General features: G+C 37.8%; 1 protein-coding gene across 1 annotated transcript in view; it reads right to left on the reverse strand.

Annotated features, from left to right (window-relative positions):
- Positions 1 to 22,449, reverse strand: part of LOC118555715 (uncharacterized) — a gene marked incomplete at its 5' end in the record, with an annotated part of 226,852 nt that overhangs the window by 11,921 nt on the left and 192,482 nt on the right. The window contains 3 exons of the mRNA XM_078054373.1: positions 7,419 to 7,582; positions 12,300 to 12,552; positions 14,587 to 14,805. Of these exons, the coding sequence (XP_077910499.1) occupies positions 7,419 to 7,582; positions 12,300 to 12,552; positions 14,587 to 14,805 (636 nt within the window). The remainder of the gene's footprint in view (positions 1 to 7,418; positions 7,583 to 12,299; positions 12,553 to 14,586; positions 14,806 to 22,449) is intronic.

Raw genomic sequence — 22,449 nt, forward strand, 5'->3', positions numbered from 1 at the left:
ATAGCAGTGAACTATTTTGGTTACAATCCTTCAGTTTGTTGAAACTGACACAGTGTAGCATCCAAATCTTTTAAATAGGTCTATTCCTATACCAGCATGCCACGATGTTCATAGTCCATTAGGGCTATTAAGGTGACAATTTCAGGGGGTATGAAAATCAGTTATCTATTAATTAGATCATTTTATGGTAAATAATATTTTGCTTTAAGTGAGGAACGTTGTAAAGAAGATTAATTCAGAAAATGGAAAATCTTTGATTACCTTATACATATTCCCCAGACAATGAATATGCTCATAGTATTCTCATCAAAACCTACCTTTAAATTATCTGAATCTAAAATAATTTTCCTAAGTAATAAGTGGCCACAGCTAAAACTTATAAGGCTTTTCGGAACTATTAAGTCAATGATTAAGAAGACATCAGCACCCTCCAAAACTAATTAACTTAAGTACAAGTCTTTCAGATTTGTATACAGCTGCCAGGAATATAAAAGCTTAAGCAACTCTAACTGACATTTAAATGGTGATTTCTCATTCTCTGAATATTTTAAAGGAATATGTAAGCAGCCTGTAGATCATTTGGACTATTCAAATAAAGGATTTAGAGTGAAAGGACCCATATAATATCAACAAAGGTTTTGCTCAGAAGAGTTATGAGGAGCTCTGCAAGGCCAGATGAAGCAAACACCCTGACAGGTATAGATGGTCTTCACAGATTTTCTTCATGCCAATGCCTACAGATGGCCGTCTATAAAAGATGGGTCAAAATGTAAGTTTTTTAAAAGAAGCTCTAGAAAAGACGAGTTCCATTGATCCCACTGGAAACATGAACTAGAATTAAAATTTCTCATAGTAAAACAGAGTAAAACAAAATGGCAAAGCAGTTAATATCTAAAGATAATACCATCTGAAAGAAAAGACCAGTAAAATAAAATAAAAGGTGTCTTGTTTAGATCTCGACATTATCCATAGCAAAGGAATTCTACATGGCTTGTGATAAGGAGTTCAATGAAAAAAATTCCAACTTTATAAAAATAGAAGTCAATAGTTATAACATTTCTGAATGAGGAAGGATGTTTTTTAAATTTAAGATCTATTTAAATAAATATAATGATCAAAAGGCTTTACTGTATATGAATTATAATACCTGTTTTTCTAAGTAATCTTTACATTCAATATGGGGCTCAAACTCACAACCCTGAGATCAAGAGTTACATGCTCTACCAGCTGAGCCAGCCAGGCACCCCTATAATACCTATTTTTCTAAAAAATCAAAAATACATTTAAAAGTTAATTGTCAAATGGAGAAAACATCCATTAAAATATGACAGAAGGGTTACTACTATAATATATATGAAACTCATATAACTCAGTAAGAAACAAATTTGAATACTCATAGAAAGAAAGACAAAGGGACATTTAGAAGGCAATTCACAAAGAGGAAGTATAAATGAGTGAGTGATAAGCATACTAAGAATATTTAGTAACTAGAAACAAAGGAATGCACATTTAGAAAAGGATGAGATCCCATTTCTTCTATTAGATTAAAAAAAAGTTATCATACGATGTGAACATGAGTTGGTCAGATCCCCCATGCACTTCTATAGAAGTATAAATCCAACTTCTCTAAAACGTAACTTTGCAATATTATCTAATGTCTTAGAAACATCATACTGTCTGAAACAGTATTTCTGTGTCTCTAGGATACTCTTCAAAAATAATCTAAAATGTAACAAGACCCTGAGTCTTTTTTTTTTTTTAAAGATTTTATTTATTTATTCATGAGAGAGAGAGAGAGAGAGAGAGAGAGCAGAGGGAGAAGCAGGCTCCCAAGGAGCAGAGAGCCTGATGTGGGACTCGATCCCAGGACCCTGGGATCATGACCTGAGCCGAAGGCAGACGCTTAACCATCTGAGCCACCCAGGCGCCCATGACCCTGAGTCTTAAGATGTTCATCAGAATTATTTCTAAAATGCACAAACTGAGAAACAATCTATTGTCCAGGAATAAAGAAATATTTATTTTTTTTAATAAAGAAATATTTAAATATTTTATATTGTTTATCTGGTATAAAATAATGTGTAGACATAAAATGTTCATGAAGTAAGTAAAGAATATGAAAGTATTTATCATACAATATTATTAAGTTTAAAATCAACATACAAAGTTATTCTTACAGAATAATTTCAACTTTGTAAAAATACACATGGGAAAAAAATTGAAATAACTTTACCAAATGATTAACAATGCTTTGTCTCAATGGTGATATTATTGGTGTTTTTAAATTTATTTTTTGATTCTCCTCTATAGTTTCCATTTTTTTCCTTAATAAAATACTCTTCTTATAATAAGGAAAAAACATTAAACAGATTAATGCTTTTTTTAAAGCTATGAAATCCAGTTCAGATAATTACGCTCAGGTCAAGAACTTCCTCATACAGGTCAAGTCTCCTAGAACTATGGGGAATGAGAATTTTTCTAGTAGAAACCCTTCAGCAATAAATTACTCAGGCTCTTGGAAGAATAAGATCCAATCAGCCAAACTCAATAGGGTCCAATCTGGAGCTTACACAGCCAGTCTTTATAATGTAGAGCTTCCGGTGCCCAGAGCTAGACAACATTCTCTGTTAACAGCCTGCATAGCAGACTTGATCCCCTTTGTGTTCCTATAATACTAGCCATGTTATCACATGTTTTGACAGGACTGATCCAAAAGCCCAGAAGACCTGAGATTGTGGCCTTAATATTTGGATTAAGAATACTAACCAAATCAGTCAACACACACAAATCCATATTGGCATCTTTCATGAAGATGAGTTCTTGGGATTTCTGTATCTCTTTGCCTACTTTTATGCCAGAGCAAACCCCACCCCATTGACCAGATGCCTCTGGTGGGGGCAGCGCTTGCTGTAGAGAACAGGGCCATTCAGCTCTCCAACATTTTAGAGAGAGATGTTGTGCAAACATCAGATCTTTCAGCTGACATATTAGAGCGACTTTATGCATACAAAAAATACAGGTATTTTCCCTGTGGGAGATTATTGTTATCTCTATCATTACCTAAAGACATTTGAAGAGCATCTGCTTCTAAAACACTAGCAAAACCTGGGGGTTACCGAGCATGTCTAGTTCTGACGGGACAGGATAAGCATGGAAGACAGTGAAAGGCTATGCTGAAAGAGTGCACAAAACTTGTTTATTCCTCCTGGACTTTTTCAGGCTCATTCTCTATGATGTCCGGACACTTCGTCTGTCTTTGCTTTTTCCTAATCATTTTTCCATCCATGACAGAACTTCTCACTCCTCCTATCCATGCTTTCTCATGGGGGTAATCCTTCTGTTGTACTTTAAAGCAAACCACTATTTGTTTTAGGCAGCAAAGTATTAAATCCTAGTTATTTGGTGCATAAATTCTATACTTCATACTTCATACTATATTTCATACTTTACAAGTAATCTTCTTGATAATAAAAATGTGAACCTTGGACAAAGAAATGCATGGTTGCAAATATTCACCTTATTTTAAGTGAGAAGAGATATATCGATGGGGTAATAAATGGTACATAACATTATCTGATAATTGTTTAATCCTCTGAAAGTCTAAACTACATGATGTACTATTATATTTAACTTCTCGAGGAAACCCTAGTCATTTTAAATAATAGAATCATGCTTCTTGTAGAGCCTCTTTTCAGATCTACACGTATGTGTCATCCTTACCATGTTCCACAAGAAAATGCCTGAAATCTAGCAAATGGACATCTTTGCCTAGGGGGCCACAGGACGAGTTAGTGGTCAAATGAAAACTGAATGATCAGGGAAGACTTTCTTCCCTTCCCCAGGAAAGCGAGTGCAACTTTACTGCAGCTATGTTATTGGTCTAAGGAAGGAAGAATTGAGGAGTGTGCTCACCTCCCATTTCACAGAAAATTATAGTGGCTATCATATGTGAATTCCCTCATGGCCCTGCCACAAACTTCCATGCTTTTGCTTCAGCCTTATCTCTTTCCTTATCCCATCAAGGGACAAGATTCTTTCCCTAAATCCTGGGTTTGTCTCCATATGTTCTCTCCATCATGTCTTCAGAGACCTCCTTGTTCAATTATCCTCACTTGCTTAGCCATTTGCACTATTTTTCTCTTCTAGAATTTTCAAGTATGCATATAAATATATTCAAACCACACCCATGTTAAAAACCACTCTTTTTTTAACATTTTATTTATTTATTTTAGAAAGGGAGGGAGAGAGCGCAAGTGAGCGGTTGGGGGGAGGAGTAGAGGGTAAGGAGAGAGAATCAGAAGCAGACAACACACTCAGCGTGGAGCGCACGCGGGGCTCGATCCCAGACGGCAAGATCACGACCTGAGCTGAATCCAAAAGTCAGACGCCTAGCAGACTGAGCCACCCAGGTGCCCCTAAAAACCACTCTTTTTTAAAAAAATTCTTTTTTCTAACCATTTTCCATTTACAGCATAGCTTTGTATATAAAAAAGTCAGTAATTGAGAAATTGAGTCTCTTACCCTACAAAGCAATGAAACTCAAGACTTCCTCCACACGAATTCATTGTCTATATAGTTTTGCCTGAGCTCTACACTCATCTATCCAACTTCTTATGATGCTTTTTCCCTTGGCAATATCAAAGATAGCTTAAGGTCAATAGGAATGAAAATTTAACTCATTATCTATCTCCTCTAAATGTTTACTCTCCATGTAATCTCTGTCTCTGAGAATGCTACCACCATCCACCCATGGATACCCCACTCCAAAATTTAAGGTTATGCTAAATGTCATTCTTTCCTTCACCTTCAGTTTCCAACAAGCCCAAAAGTTCTATGTATGTCAACTATTTCTTCAATATGCCACAACTGCCCATTTCCTGTGTCATTCTCTTTAGTGAAGGCTCTTGACACTCTGCCTAGACTATTGAAATGGCTTTCTAACTAGATTTCCCTGCTTTCAACCTGACCACTATTAAATCCACTTTCCTTCTATTGGTAGAGTGATCTTCCTAAAATTAAAGATATTGAAAATCTTCCAATTTTTTTACTTTACCAACAAATTCAAGCTCCACAACATGATGTCAAGATGTTTATCATCTAATCCTTGACTACACATCTAATCTTATCTCAGTCAACTGCCATTGCCCCATAACCTATATTCCAACCATATTAAAACATTTTTGAGTGGCAAAATATGTCCTACTTCCTCATAATCATATAGTTTCATACATCTTCCCTTTGCCCAGGAACATTCTTCCCTCTGTTTTTCTTCCATTCCAATTATATTAAAACTCTGAAAATTACTCAAGGGTTATGTTTCAACTGATGTGTTTGGCTGCTGCCCCAATCCTCCTCTGGATCTGTGTTGATTCCTTTTCTCTATGTTCTCAGAGACTTTTGTGTTGACCTCTTCCTAGCACTTTTTTTTTTAATTATATAAGAACATTTAACATGACATCTACTCTCTTAACAATTCTTTAAGTGTATAATACAGTATTGTTAATTACAGACACATGGTTGTACAGGAGATCTCAGAACTTAATCATCTTGCATAACTGAAACTTTATGTCTGTTGAAAAGCTATTCTCCATTCCCCCCTCCCCTCTAGACCCTGACAATCACCATTCCACACTATGCTTCTATGACTTTGACTATTCTAGATACTTCATAGAAGTGGAATCATACAGTGTTTGTCCTTCTGTGGCTGGCTTATTTCATTTAGCATAATGTCTTCAATGCTCATCTGTGTTGTCACACATTGCCAGATGTCCTTCTTTTTCAAAGCTGAATAATATTCTGTTGTATGTGTCTACCACATTTTCTTTATCCATTCATCTGTTGATGAACATTTAGGTTGTTTCTACATCTTGCCTCTTGTGAATAATGCTGCAATGAACATGTGAGTTCTAATATCTCTTTGAGATCCTGATTTTAATTCTTTTGAATAAATTTCTAGAAGTGGAGTTGCTGGATTACATTACAAAGCTACAGTACTTTAAACAGTATGCTACTGGCATAAATACAGACAATCAGACCAATAGAACAGACTACAGAGCCCAGAAATAAATCCATGCATATACAATCAATCAATCTTCAACAAGGGTGCCAAAAATATACAATGGAAAAAGGATGGTCTTTTCAACAAATGGTGCTGGAAAAACTGGATATCCACATGCAAAGGAATGAAATTGGACCCTTACTTTATATCACACACAAAAATCAACTCAAGCTGGATTAAAGGCTTAAATATAAGACCCGAAACTGTAAAACTTTTATTTAAAAAACGAGGAAATTTCATGACATTGGTTTTGCCAGTGATTTCATGGATATGAAAATGGCTTTTAAAAATATAAGCAACAAGGGGTGCCTGGGTGGCTCAGTCGTTAAGTGTCTGCCTTCAGCTCAGGTTATGATCCCAGGGTCCTGGGATTTAGCCCTGTATCGGGCTCCCTGCTCCGCAGGAGGCCTGCTTTTCCCTCTCCCACTCCCCCTCTTTGTGTTCCCTCTCTCGCTGTGTCTCTCTCTGTCAAATAAATAAATAAAATATTTAAAAAAAATATAGACAACAAAAGCAAAATTGAACAAGTGGGACTGTTTCAAACACAAAAGCTTCTGCAAAGCAAAAGAAACCATCAACAGAGTGAAAAGTCTTCCTAGCACATTTTATACTGCCTCTAATTTGTTGCTTTTCTCAATTTTCTTCATGCATATACATTGCTTGCTTAATGAGTGACCTGGAAAGCCAAACCCTACGATATTCAGGATCAAAGCTGAAGGATGATTCTTCTCTTAGTGATTTTGGCAGGGATGGGAAGAATGGGAAGAAAGTGGATTGGAAGGAGGAGAGAAAAAGACTTTTACATAAGCTTCCTGGGAAATTTACCAGGATATTATTGGATATTAAGGGATTACTCCTTGTTTCTTATTGGCCCCTAGTTTGAAGAAATAAGTATAACGATTTACAGAAAAATGAGATCTCTCTATTATGGAGAAAATATTTCCCCAAAAGTCGATTAGTTTCTCAGTTGGTCTTCATGATAGATGTTATGAACAACCAATGACACTTCTTTCTTTTTTTTTTTAAGATTTTATTTACTTATTTGAGAGAGAGTGCGAGAGAGAGCATGTGAGAGAGCAAGAACGGGGTGGGAGGGGCAGAGGGAGAGGGAGAAGCAGAGTCCCCACTGAGCAGGGAGACCGACTTGGGGTTTGATCCCAGGACTCTGGGATCATGACCTGAGCCGAAGGCAGACGCTTAACCAACTGAGCCACCCAGGTGCCCCAACCAAGGACATTTCTATCTTAGACATGTAGACATGGTTCTAAATTCTCTTCTTTAACTATTTCTCACAGCCTAACTGCACAACAAGACTGGGGGTTGAACACATTGAAGAACCAAAAGGATGGAAGCACCTTACCTGAGACAATACAAATATAAAATCAAAGAAGAAATGATGAACAGGAGGCTGTAAATTAGCACTGTGAGCATTACACCAAGAACTCCCGAATGCTTGGTTCTTACAAACACCCAGTAGAGCTTTGCTGCATCAGCTATAGGAGTCTCCCCATTATGAGTAAGCCGCTGAGAAAAGAAAATACAAGAAATAAGGATGGAAATACCGACCATCAAGTTAGATGAATTTAAATACACAAAAACCATATGATACCATAATTTGTTTTTAAATTAAATTCTCAAGGTATTAAGATCACCAGATCTTCAGCTACACAAAGGAAAAGAAAAAGACTAGGTTTGCATGGCTGGTTTACCAGTTTTGTTTTGTTTTTTCTCATTTTCCCTATAAGCTTTTAAATGTGTATACTCTACATGCAATTCATAAAGTAAAAGCCATGTATTATTTATGTACTATTAACTTCTGAATTTAATGAGCACAAGATATGAAGAAATTAAATATGATGGTGGAAAGATCCCTTTCTTTCTGAGGCAGATTTGAAAGGAATTTAATTTGTACTATGCATAAAATAGATGGCTTATTTTAGAAACTTATAAAAAAGTTATCAGGCTATTTAATGTGAGCTTGAAAACCAAAGTTTACATTAGGTCAATTTAACAATAAGTCCTTCTTTTAGACAAGGAACAACATATTATATATTGAGTTAGAAATAAATACAAGGCAATGAGGTCTTTAAAAACGAATATTAAATGCTATGGACTTAGAACATTGTCATTTGACATCTTTGACCTTTGAGTTTTACAAAACATAAATGTTCTGTAATTATGACTCTTATGGTATCAGGTGGAAGTAATATGCAATATAAATATAAATAAAATATATTTTCTTCAGTGTAAGAAAGAAGGAAGAATTTCTTTACTTTTCAAACTGACTATAATACTTAAGTATAGCTTAAAGGGACATGGTCAGAACTAATCCATATCACATACGTACAAATAAAAACGGAAGCTCAGAGAAGTTAATCTGTATTTTCCCTACATCAGAATATCCTTTAACATCTGGACAATGACTAGTAGTCAGATATTCTGACTCTCAACTGATGTTTCTTTCACCACCAAACCAAAATTTAGATTTTTATATTCTGTACTTGTTAATAGGTTGACCTTGCAGAATGTGAATCTGTCCCGTGGACCTCAGGCAGAAGATGTATAAGTGTTGTCATACATTTCTCCTATTCTAGATCTTCCCCTTCTGCTATTTCTTAAAGGTAAAGAAACAGACGTGGGATTCACTGATGACACATCTTAAAAATGATAGATATGTGATGCCAGTAACATAATCTAATCAATAGATGCAAATCATTCATTTGGCCCACACACATCGTTGTGAATGCCCACCATGTGTCATTAAGCTCTGAAGATAGAAGAGTGAGTAAAATTAGACAAAAGCCCTACATTCTTCGAGTTTACATTTAAGTTGGGGTAGGGGTGGGGGATAAGCATGTAGGTAAGATTAAGTAACAAATATGGTATATTAGAAGATGGCATTTTGAAGAAAAACATGAAGCAGAAAAAAGTACAGGAGGAATGGAGGTGTATTATTAAATACTGCAATCAGAAAAGCTGTCATTTGAACAAAGACTTGAAGGATATAAGGGAACAAGTGATATGCCTACCAGATGGCATTCATCACACACTGCCCATACTTCATCTTTGTGTGTGCGATTCTCCAACTAGACTGTAAGTTCCTGTTTGGATCATGGGCAATGGCTGTTACATCCTATATTGTACACAGAGCGTAAGTATCATCACTTCATTATAATCCTCATCCTGTTCCTTTCAGTTTATATGTATGGTGCCTTAGATTTTTCAAAGTGTATTTCCAATTGGTTGTCCCAACAATACTGTGAAATGAGTAAGGTACATGTTACTATCTGTAGGTATTATTACTTTTTTGTGATACATATGAAGAAGTTGAAGACTGACTTATCCAACGTCATATAGCTGACAGATGGCAGAGCTGAGACCAGAACCCACTTTCCCTGACTCCAAATCTATGCTCTTTCTATTAATCCGTGATCACTTCTAATGGATTTTCAAGAATGATTTGCTAAATGAAGACACTTGTATTCTACCTTTGTTTGGTCTTTGTTCTTTTTTTTTTTTTTTTAAGATTTTATTTATTTATTTGACAGAGAGAGACACAGAGAGAAGGAACACAAGCAGCAGGGGTGGGAGAGGGAGAAGCAGGCTTCCCGCTGAGCAGGGAGCCCGATGCGGGGCTCGATCCCAGGACCCCGGGACCATGACCTGAGCCGAAGGCAGACGCTTAACGACTGAGCCACCCAGGCGCCCCTTGGTCTTTGTTCTTAAGTGTTCTTATTCTTATCTATCTATATTGAGGGCAGAAACAATGCCATACTTACTCTGTTTCTTTTAAAATCCTGTGCAGAGAGTATATAGTCAATAAATACATGCTGATCAATTAAAACATTCAATAGCAAATCCTTCCTCTACTTTTTATCTAGATTTGGGCTCAGGCAGAGAAAGAATTTATGAACTCAGTGGAATTGTTGTATCATCAATGGGGGTCCGGGAATGCATTGCCAACCTCTGAGCCAGCAAACTGAGAGACTAACAAAACGTTATTAGCAACATCAACAACCACTCAATGCGTCAGCCTCAAACCATTCCATCTGCCACATCTCCTTTTAGATTGCCATAAAAAAATGAATCCAGAACAAAATATATCGGTAAAATAAGGTAGCCTCTCTCTTGGCTGGCTGATCAGGATCAAATACAAGTGATCCCTGGCTTTCTCTGTTAAAAGGAAGTGCTGAGGGGCGCCTGGGTGGCTCAGTCGTTAAGCGTCTGCCTTCGGCTCAGGTCATGATCCCAGCGTCCTGGGATCGAGCCCCGCATCGGGCTCCCCGCTCCGCGGGAAGCCTGCTTCTCCCTCTGCCACTCCGCCTGCTTGTGTTCCCTCTCTCGCTGTGTCTCTCTCTGTCAAATAAATAAATAAAATCTTTAAAAAAAAAAAAAAAGGAAGTGCTGAAAGAACCGCAAGTGTGAACCCAGGCAAGTTGAATCTCATGAGTGACATTCAATCTATGATAACTATGATCCCATGTGGAGCAGTAGTTCACTAAATTTAATGAGCATGCGAATCATCTGGAAGGCTTGTTAAAACACAATAGCCCCTTCTCAGAGGCTGGGCTCCTTCCCAGAGTTTTTCACTCCATAGATTTGGTGCAGGGCCTGAGATTTTGCATTTCAATTTGCAGTGCAATTAAGTTCCCTGGTGAAACTGATGCTATTCATCCAGTGGACCTCACTTTGAGAACCACTGCTTTAGAGCAGTACATCTCAAACTTGGTGTGCTGAGTCGCTGGAGAGCATGTTAGAATGTGAATTTGGGTTTAATTAATGGGCGTGTCCTTGTGTGAATTCCAAGACTGCTGCTCTGTGGATTAGCTGCAGCTTTAAAGGTTTTTTAAAGGCAGCAAAATTAGATGTCATCTGCAATGAAGCCTGATGGATTCTAACTGGAGAGTCAATAATTGTGCAGATTGAGAACGAGCCTTCAGCTTTTCTTTCCAAGTGGAGAAAGATATGGGTGCTATACTCATCTATTAGAATCCAAGTCAGCTTCCATCAGGTTACAGACCTCTGAACTGGTGCTGAGATGGCCCTGCTGGAGGCTACTTTCCTGTAGATTACATCAGAGGCCCCAGAGTAAATTTAGACTGCTCATTTTGTCAGCTGCCTTTGATACAGTGGACCATTTAGCTATTAATCTCTCTAGAGGACCTTATTGGAATAAGGAAAGCCATTCCAGGAGGGCTGCAGACATTCTGTGTGATGAGATCTCAGAAGATGACAGACAGAGCTGCTCATCCTCCCCAAATGGCTCCACCTATGGGGTTGCAATAGGATCGGACTGGCACCCCATCTGTTCAATATGCCCATCAGGCCTCTGGGAGGAATTGGGAGATGCCATGGAATATGATCCCAGCAGGATGCAAACAGCATTCCTCTCTACACCTCCTGCTCAACCAACCTTGACCGCATGGTCTCTTCCCCGCTAATCAGAAGTTTGAGGGAAGTCGGAATGTGGACAAAATCCAATTGGCTCCAGCTCAACATATGTAAGCCAATTGTAAAACTTTTCTTTCTCTTCTTGAAAGGAGAAATACACCAATTATGGAATAGTCTTTGATCAATTAAGAAAATTTTATAAATGACTGTTTGATCACATTGATTTATTTATAGTATCCATCTGCTCTCTTGCTTGGGGCTATATTTCATAGCCAGATCTACAGTATAAAAGTTTAGTTAAAATTCAGATTTCCTTTCATTTCATGAGCATCACGAAAGTCAAAATAAGTGCCTATGGAATAAGTTTTTAAACTTTATTACTTAGAATTGTTTAAAAAGCTTTACTTCTTCTTGAGTATATTTATTATAGAAGAGTATTAGATCACAAAGCAAATAAGTAAACTAACCAATTGAAGGAACTACTATATGGTTACTTTTTAAATAAAGTTTGGCTGTGAAAACCCTTACTACTAAAAAAGAGTAACCAACAAAAAGTTACCAAATAAAATTTCTCTGTAATAATTGTGAAAATGCACCAATTAGTTTGAATTTAATTGCCAACATTATTTCCTGCTTATTCTGCAAATGTTCATTTAAGACAGTTATAAACACTTCAATTGATTATAATAGACATCCGTTATTTTTATGATGAGGAAAAACTTAATAACTTCAATTTAAGAGAAATATTAAATTGTTCATGATTACTGAAACTTCCCATGTCAACCGATTCATGCACTAAAGCTAAATTCTATGTCAATAACTCATATCCTGATTATTTTACTTGACTTACCCCCAGGACAGTATCCACTATAAACACTGCCAGTGGGTCTAGAACTGTCCATAGTCCCATGGTAATGATTAACTTTGACAAGACGTCAGGGCAGGAGGCAAACAGTAGCTGACAGCCCCATCTGATCAGAACCAAAGGAAGTATCGCTGCATTCAACACTAAAGGTCCCACCACAACCACAAGCAACTCTTCTCTGATTTGAAATGAGGAAGTTGAGTAGCAAAGCTCAACCGTGAAAGGGGAAAAATGGAATCTGTGGGAAAATAAAGCAACCACATATGTGTAAACAAGAGAAACTATACAAGATGCCAGGTATACAGAATAATTTTTAAATTATATGCTTCCTTTTTTCATATTGAAAAATTGACACTTAATACTACCCCCAAATTGGGTGTCAAAAGGTTTCATCTTTTCCCAACCTCATAGGACCACCACCAGAGCTCACATTCTAGTAAAAGGCAAATTCTATCTTGGCCATTGTTCTTATGTCATAGGCAGCCATAGAAAGAATAACAATTTTATCCACTGAGCAGAGTATTCTCTAAGAACTGCCCTGCAGATAACACATACTCACAGGTAGGCTATGTGGAATGCAAAATATACCCCAGTGGACTTAGTAATGGGTCAACCTCTATCAGAAACCAGAAATGTAAGCCAGTCTAATCATTCTTCCAAGTTTTAACATACCTGATTAATTTTGCTGTGATTCCTCTAGATAGACTCTCAAATACAGAACAACACTGCTCTGCTACCAACAAAAATATCCTATCTCTTAGCTGTTTGAAAAGGGACGACTTGACACAACCTAAAAACTGAAGGGTCAAATCCAAGGTGACCCCGGCCATTCAAGCAGCCTTGACCCAGGCATTGGTACCCTCTTTCTACAGTGAAGTGACACTTCATTGTGCTCTAAGTTTTCCCTCCCCTCTATTTCAGCCTTTGTCATTCTGCTCGTGTGCCCTCTTTGCCAGCTCTCTACTAAAAAGAGTTGTTCATTTTATCCACTCCCTGACCTTTGCTTTGAAGGAAGTTTTAAGCGTTGCTCTTATGCTGTTGTGAATGTCAAATGAAGTAATATGTGTACATTTCATAGCAGAGGACCTAACATAGAGTAAGAGCAGAAGAAATGCTCATAGTCTCTGTAGTTACTGTCATGTCTCCTAACTCCAGTGTGACATGGAGCTAATGTAAGATTCAAGCCTGCGGATCTAGACAACAGCCAAAAAAATATCCTATCCTATCTTAGGTCTTCTGATGCTTGAGAAATCGGATAAACTGGGCTGCCAAGGTATTTTTCTTGCAGTCCCATTTTATTCAACCAATAAAAATAGAGCTTTCTTTTTTTAATTGTAGAAGTAAAAGAGCGGTTCGCAAAAAGCAACTAGCTCAAGCATATGACATTTGTCCTTTCTGCTTTGGAATCCCTCACCCAAAAGAAAGAAAAAAGAGAGAGAGAGAGGGAAAAAAAAGAGGGAAGAAGAGAAGAAATATAATATCTACGTAAAAATTCTCCCTTGAAGATACAGTGATTTAGTATATGTAAATATGCATATTCCAGGGCATTTATATATTTGTGATTTAATTTCAAAGCACGGTCAAAAGCTCTATATGTGTATATATACACATATTCTTTTTCACAGTGTCTTAAAGTTGTTTGCAATCTTCTTAATGGAAAATATACACACATCTTTATTTTTATCTGCAACATCTACATTTGAGAAAATGAATTTTACTTGTATTGATTTCTATCTGTTTGTCTATCTATAGTGTCTTTGGTTCGTGTTTATGGAGAGATAACCTGCAAAGTGTCATCTTTTTCCAGAGTACAATGGCCCAGAAAGCTGTCTGGGCTTGAGTTTGGTAATTGTTTGAATTCAATCATTTTGCAGAAGAAGCAATCTTTGCCTCCCTGAGCATAGGTGATAAATCATACTTACATTACTTCTAAAATACCTTCAGCCTGAGTTACTCTGATAAAATCAAAACAGAATAAAATACAGTTGCTAAATTCCTTTTTGGGTTCTGCTCAGAGAGTAGAACATACTTGAATCTGCTAAATTTTAGATAAATATTGATGTGCCAGTTATGTATTTGTATATACATGGCCCATAAGATGAGAATATAACTGCAATCGACATTCTTGCTCTTAGATAAAGACATTTTTGTCTCTTCAAATCATACCCGCCTTTTAGGTCTTCCGGCAAATGGACAGAGAGGAGTTTTGCACTTTCATCTGGCCAATCGAGATGAAAATGCATCCCTTTGACTTGCAGGGGAAAGCACTCACTTTGTAACAGGAGTTGAAATGGCCTGGAGGAACAGCCACTGGCTAAGGTAATGCAGGTAGAGCCTCAGGAACCAGAGGGAAGCCATCAGCAGGATAATGTACCAGAAGCCCTGGCTTCGCCACTGAGCTAGCTGAAGTTCTGAAAACACGGACACCCGCACAAAATGGAGATGCTTGAGGAGTCCTCCAGATCCAGCACCACCAGCAACGGAAGAACAGCTACAGAAAAAGCAATAATGAATTTGGAGCTTAAGGTAAACTTATAGCAGTAAAATATCTTGAAACCATAATAAAGACATTGTGAAAGTGAAATGGAATGAAATTATTTCATAAATACTTGGACTCAGGTTACTTAGGTTTCTTTTTGCTGTAATGGAGGACTAAAAGGGACTGTGGAGACGGGTATTATTAAGGAGGGCACATGTTGTAATGAGCGCCGGTTCTTATACACAAATAATGAATCATGGAACACTACATCAAAAACTATAATGATGTACTGTATGGTGGCTAACATAACATAATAAATAAATAAATAAATAAATAAATAAATAAATAAATAAATAAAAGGGACCATGGAAAGAAGCATGCAAATGGAAATGGAAAACAAAATCAAGATGAGGTATCTCTTCACATCTGTTAGGATGACAACTGTCCAAAAAAGAAAAAAAAGAAAAAAGAAAGAAAAGAAAGCCAGAAAATAACAAGCGTCAATGAGGGTATAGAAAGATAGGAACTCTTGTACACTACTGGTGGGAATGTGAATTGGTGCAGTTGGTGTGGGACACAGTATGACAGGTTCTCAAGAAATTAAAAATAGAACTACCATGGGGTGTCTGGATGGCTCTGTTGGTTGAGCGTCCAACTCTCGATCTTGGCTCAGGTCATAATCTCAGGGTCGTTGGATCTAGCACCATGTCAGGCTCAGTGCTGGGCATGGGGCCTGCTTGAGATTCTCACTCTTCCTCTCCCTCTGCCCTCCCCCCATGTATGCTCTCGAAAAGAAAAGAAAAGAAAAGTAGAACTAGTATATGATCCAGCAATACTCGTTCTGGGTATATATCCAAAAGAATTCAAAGCAGAATCTCAAACAGATATTTGTATACCTCTGTTCATAGCAGCATTATTCACAAGAGCCAAAAAGTAGAAGCTACCTAACTGTCCATCAAATGAAGTATTATTCAGGCTTAAAAAGGCAAGACCTTCTGACACCTGCCACGACATATATGAACCTAGAGGACATTATGATAAATGAATTAAGCCAGTGATATAGAGACAAATACCGCATGATTCCACTTATGTGTGGTAGCTAGAGTAGTCAGATTCACAAAGATAGAAGGTAGAATGAAGTTTACCAGGGTCGGAGTGGGGAGGGGTTTAATGGTATAAAGTTTCCGTTTTGCAAGATGAAAAAGTTGTGGCGCTTGCTTGCACAATGATGTGAATGTACTTAACATTGCTGAACTGTATGTTTACAAATGGTTAAGATGATAAATTTTGTGGTTTGTGTATTTTACAATAATAAGACATTTTAAAAGAAATATGGAAAAGAATTATTATGAATAATAAACTTATTTTAAAAAATCTTTAAAATTCATAATATATTCCTGTTTATCTCACCTACCCGCAATGATCTTTATTAAAATTAGATTTTGTTATTTACCTACATCTTGTTAAAAGCTATTTTATTTAAAAAATTGAAATGAGTTATTAAGATACCATTGAAAATATGCAAATGAGAATTTGAAACTTTAAAGTTCTCTTATTCCTTAACACAATACTGACATTCTTTTGAAACTACACATAAAATAATTACATGAAGGGTGTTCTGATTTGGGTTGGGTTTCCTCTTTCTGTTTGGTAGTGGGATCAAGAGATGTTTTCAAAGTTTCTAAAATTAGAGTTTTTGTAGGAAAGAAGATGAAGTTAGAGTTTTTGCAGGAAAGAAGATGAAGAAGTATCTGAAAATAAGTTAGAGGCAGAACTCATTCCCCACCCAACCCCAAGGATATGTTCAGGGAATATACAGTAGAGTTCCCATAGTTTAGTGACTAAAAGTACAAGCTCCAGACTCTGCCTGTCTACACAGAATTCCTTTCAATGCCTTAGCTTGCTCATATGGAAAGGGCGGATGATAACAGTACCCACACACCAGGGTCAGTATGATGACTAAGTTAAGAGCTGTGAACCACTGAACAGTGAACCCTGTGCTGTCATCACAAAATATCAAACACTCAATCCACTGCTTCGCCCTCTTCCCATATTTACCAGAACTACTTTGAAATAAGTTGACCTTCCATCAAGCCCAAGAAATATAGGAGACGATATGATTCCTTTTATTTTTAAAGGAATGTGTTATGTGCATATGTTACTTCATTCAAACAGTAAATATCATCAGTATATACTATCGCCAGCTTAATAGAATGTTAGTTTTGTTAAATCAGTGATCTATCTTTATAATAACTAGGCTCCAGGTCCTGAATTAGCGTGTCTGATTCTATTCTAGAAAAATATTCTAGAATAATTCAGTAAATTCCTCAACGAAAAATGGCCCTGATTAAAAGCATTTACCAAAGGAGGAGCTAGTATGATAGGAGTAGCTCAGCGACAGTGATAAACCACAGCGAGTCGAGGCAGTGTGAGAACATGACAGAAATGAAATTCGTAGATTCAAAAGATCGTATAGGCAAAAGCTCACCTCTCTCTGAAGACTATCTAAATATGATGATAATTGCACCATGAAAAGGAGAAGATAAATAACAGAAACAAGAGCCTTTGCGGGGATAAAAGAAAAAAAAAAACTGATAACAACAGAAAGTAAAACATACTGTCCTTAGAACTCCAATCCATGACTTTAGCTTTTTGGTCTGTGCAGGACTCATGAGGCACTGAACTTGACACTAGCAGTTCTTTTTTGCTGTTCTTGTGTGTATTTTGCCATGAAGGTGTAGAGCATCATCTAACCCATCGACGTGCAATCTGAGCATGCTTTTCAATTATACAAATGAGGAACAGCTAAACAGGAAACAGGCCCCTGAGAGGTTTTGGTTTCCCAACGGTAATAGAGTCCTCATAGAAGGATTCCAGGATACCTTACTACATTTTTCATCATGTGAAATGAAGCCCAGAACTTTCTACACTGCTAAAGCAAAATATTCTGTGCATGCTCCTCTTCAGTTAATTATTCTGTTGCTGTTTTGCCTCTTCAAAGAGAAGAGAAAATCAAATACAGATTTGGCATTGTGCTGTTTGCAAAAACCCAGAAAATCTCAAATGATGCAAAACAGAAGAGACAGTAGCTTATTTGACCTTTGGAAATTTCCACTGTTCTTTTCATATCCATTGATATGAATGACTAAGCAGTTTAAATGTTTATGCACAGAACCCACTATAAACTCATGCTTTTGTCATTACTTTCATGGATAAATATTTCCCACTCACATTCAGATACACATATTTGTTGGTGGGACATTTGAGTTAGGGCAAATAACACTAAAATTTCACTGTGTACCATTTATATCAAATTCAAAATACTTAATTACTTTGTACCTCGTCAACACAATTCACTATTTGTTTTTACTTGTTTGTTTAACAGTGGTAACTATAATATCTGGATCCCAATAATTAGGAAAGACCTGGAATCAATCATTTAGAGTTTGAAAAATTATATACTTCAAAGTTAGAAGTTAATACAGGAATTAGTTGATGCTAGATAGTGGCAAATAAAAGCAAGTATCAACAAGCTTGTTAGGTGAACAAAATTCATCAAGGAGCACCTTACAAACAATCCCCATATGATAGTGACAGTCCTTTTCTCTTTATCATTTTGAATTTGTACCTGAAATCCAAATGGGTACTAACAGAGAATTACATCCACGACTATCCCTCCATACGTCGTTCTCGAAATATATTTCATTCAAAAGAAAATTCTGCAACCACGTTTTGAAATTTTCTTGAAAGAAAGCATCTCTTTTATTCTTGTATACATGTAAGGCACATTATAAAATGCAGTGCCATTGTACAAGATCTTCATCCACATTTCAACTGTTCTTTCCTTCCTCTGTAATCTTTCTTGGTTATGTACAAAGAGTATGACCATCAAAAGGATAATAAATGGCCTCTGCCACTGGGGTGTGTAATACGTATAGTGGGAATTGATTTGTTGGTTATGAAGGAAGCCATAGAGCACACAGATCACTGCAAAATCACATTGAGGCCAGCAGCTACTCCTCAGTTCATACAGGCAAGTCCTCTATTGCTCACGGGGTGAGCTGCCAGAGGCTGAGAAGAATGGTCAGGTCATCCAGTATTCAGCTATTAAATGAAACCTATTTCTCTGAACTTCAGCCACATTTCATATGACACACATATATCCCCCTTCCATGCCCAGTCCTTATAGAGACCCGATATCAAACAAGATTTCTATGATCCATCAGTGTAATAATAAAAAAAAAAAAAGACCAAAATTGCTTTGGAAAAAAAAAAATAAGGCATGGAATGCATTCTTAAACTCTCTTCGACTGTGAACAGGAGTCCTTAGGGATTTGTAGACAACAAAAACCCATCATTCATCAGCTGTGCATAATAATCCTTTTAAAAAGACACTATAGATAAATGGCACTAAAATTTCCATATTCCCTTTTTCTGGTATAACTAGCCATAGTCTAGATGTAGCATTTTTTTAAATCAAGTTTGTGTGTGTGTGTGTGTGTGTGTGTGTGTGTGTGTGTGTGTGTAATTCCTTTATTTGAGTGTTTCTCATTTCTCTTTTCATCATGTTCCATTTATCAAGTTTTGGAACATGGAATCCTCAGTGACTGTGAGACTTTCCTAAGGCTTAATAGTCAGCATTTCAGGGAGTCATTCTAATGGAGGTATCAAAGAAACATGGATAGGTCATACCCTGTTAATGGTGGAGAAGGCCTCATCATAGTCCCTCAGACTTTTGCAGAAGCTGAACTAAAGCCCCAGTAAATTAAAAGATTTGCCCAAGTTGGCACAACTGGTAAGAGTTCTCTAACTCCTGTCTGCTGACTTGCCATGAGGAACTCTCCATCAGTTTAGCAAGACAAGGAACTCTAGGCTGTTTGAAAGAGCCCCTTTATTTGAAACTTGAAAGAAGGAAAGGATTCCTCCTTTGTGGAAGCTGGTTTAATGGGACACAACTCACTCATTCACCAGATCATCATTCTATGAATGTATATGTCAGGCCCTGTGACAATGTAGTAGGCAGGATAATGGTCTTCCCCCAGATATGTCCACACCCTAATCCCTGTTACAGGTGATTATGTTAAATTACATGGCAAAGGGGAATTAAAGTAGCAGATGGAATTAAGTTTGCTAAGCAATTGAGTTTAAACTAGAGAGATTATTAAGGATTATTTGAGTGGGCCCAATGAATTCATAAGGGTCCTAAAAAAGTGAAACTGGGAAGCAGAAGACACAGGGAGACAACCAGAGGGAGAACCAGAAGAATGGCAATGTGAGAAAGACTTGGCCCAAATTTGTTGGTTTTGCAGATGGAAGAAAGGAGCCAGGAGACAAGGGATGAGGCCAGCTACGAGGAGCTAGAACAAGCAAGGAAGCATTCTCCCTAGAATACAGAAAAAATGTAGTTCTGCTGACACCTAATTCTAGCCCAGTGAGACCCATTGCAGACTTCTGACCTCCAGAACTGCAAAATAATAGGCTTGTGTTGCTTAAGCCACAAGCTTGTGGTCATGTGGGAAAGCAGCAACAGAATACTGATATAGATGGGTTCTGGATTTTCACAGATGAGCAACATGGTCACTCATAGAAATGTCATTCTGTTGATAGAGACTGATGAGTGAAAAGACAAATAAAATCTGGGGATAAAATCCAGGGTGGGAAGTGTGACAGTGACATCCAGAATGCTATGAGAGAACACAAGATGGACACCCATCTCAAACTGGGCTGAAGAAGACTTCCCTCCTGAGACCTGTGAGATAAAGAGGAATTAGACAAATGGGAGGAGGGGGTATATGGGAAAGCCCGGAGGGCATGCCATCACATATGCCATTCTCTGAAGAATAGTGTTCCATTTCTAAAACTGAAAATAAGTTGAACTGGGTGGAGAAAGTCCAAGCAGGTGAAAACAGTTACGGAAACGGGAAGAGTTGGCATGTGGAAGCCTGGCCAGTGGATGCCATACTGCGATGCCTGGACCCCGTCCTGCCACTCTCAGGAGCCCCTGGAGTATTTTAGAGGGGAGGACATGGTGGCGTGGCGGGGGGCTGTGCGGGGATTGCCATGTTCGTGTTTTAGAACCACTGCTCTGACTGCAGGGGGGAAATAGTTTGGGTAGGGTCCAGACCAAAGGGGAGAACGGATTATGACTTAGATGATGACTGACTAGTACTGCTCAACTATGAGCAGAAGTGTAGAGTTTTCAGAAGTATGGCATGGGTGTTCTTTGTTGTCATGATAACAGGAAGGGTGGCAAAGGCACCAAGCTTCCTGATGTGCTTGAGAGTCTCAAATGATGAAGATCTCTCTTGCTCCCTACATTGAGTTCCCTAGGGCTGCTATAACTACAAACTGGGTGATTATAAATAACAGAAATGGGGATGCCTTGGTGGCTCAGTTGGTTAAGCATCTTCCATCAGCTCAGGTCATGATCCCAGGATCCTGGGATCAAGTCCCCCATCCGGCTCCTTGCTCAGCAGGGAGCCTTCTTCTCCCTCTGCCTCTGCAGCTCCCCCTGCTTGTGCTCTCTTTCTTTCTGACAAATAAATAAATAAAATATTTTTTAAAATAAATGAATTACAGAAATGTATTCTCTCACAGTTCTGGACTAAAAGTTCTAAATCAAGGTGTTGGCAGGGCCATGCTTTCTCTGAAGTTTCCAGGCGATGGTTGGGGTGGGTGGGTAGAGGGGGAAAGATTCTCCTTGCCTCTTCCAGCTTGTGGTGGCCTCAAGCATACCTTGACTAGTGGCAGCAAAAATCCAATCTCTGCCTCGACTTTTCCATGGCTATCTTCCCTTTGTGTGTCTGTGTCTTTATAAATAAAGACACCAACCATATTGGATTAAGGGCCCACTCTACTCCAATATGACCTCATCTTAGCTTACATTTGCAATGACCCTCTTTCTAGATAAGACCACATTCTGAGGTACTGAGGCTTACAACTTCAACATATTATTTGAGGGAATACAATTCAACCTATAACACCTCCAAAAGCCAACAGCAGCCCTGTAGAGGAAAAGAGAATTGGTGGGGGGGGGGGGGGGAGGCAGGACAGGGATAAACAGATGGATTTGAGAGATATTTGACCAAAGTAAACAATACTTGGAGACTGAATATGGGGTCTCCAAGAAAAGAATAAAAAATGGTTCCAAAGTTTCTGGTTCAGATAGCACATCCAAAGAGTGGATGAACATATTAGAAAAAAGCATTTGGTGAGGGAATGGGAAAAATGAGGAGAACAATAAGCTCATATAGACCTGCATATGGAAATGCTCATGGTAAATCCAAGAGAATTTGCCCAATAGTCTGTTGTCCTGACGGAAATGGGGTTCAAGACATATCAGAACTGGAAAACAGTTTGAAGTCACCAACATGGTAATAAGAAGACATTTGAATGGTTGAGACCCATTGTCAATATCCAGCATGTGGAAATGATGTGAAAACTGAAAAAAAAATTATACAAATGCTAGTCCCTAGGATTAATATTAATGTTCTCTTTGAATGGAATCAGCTATCATGACCTTGAACAACATAACTCAAGCACTCGTTGAAGAAATTCTTTTCCCATATGCTGGTTTACAGCTGCAAACTCACTTAGTGTAGACAAAACCCTCCTCCTTCATTCACTTCCATGAAAAGTAGCTTATGGACAAGAGTT

Source organism: Halichoerus grypus, chromosome 9 (genome assembly GCF_964656455.1).
Source record: "Halichoerus grypus chromosome 9, mHalGry1.hap1.1, whole genome shotgun sequence".
NCBI lineage: Eukaryota > Metazoa > Chordata > Mammalia > Carnivora > Phocidae > Halichoerus > Halichoerus grypus.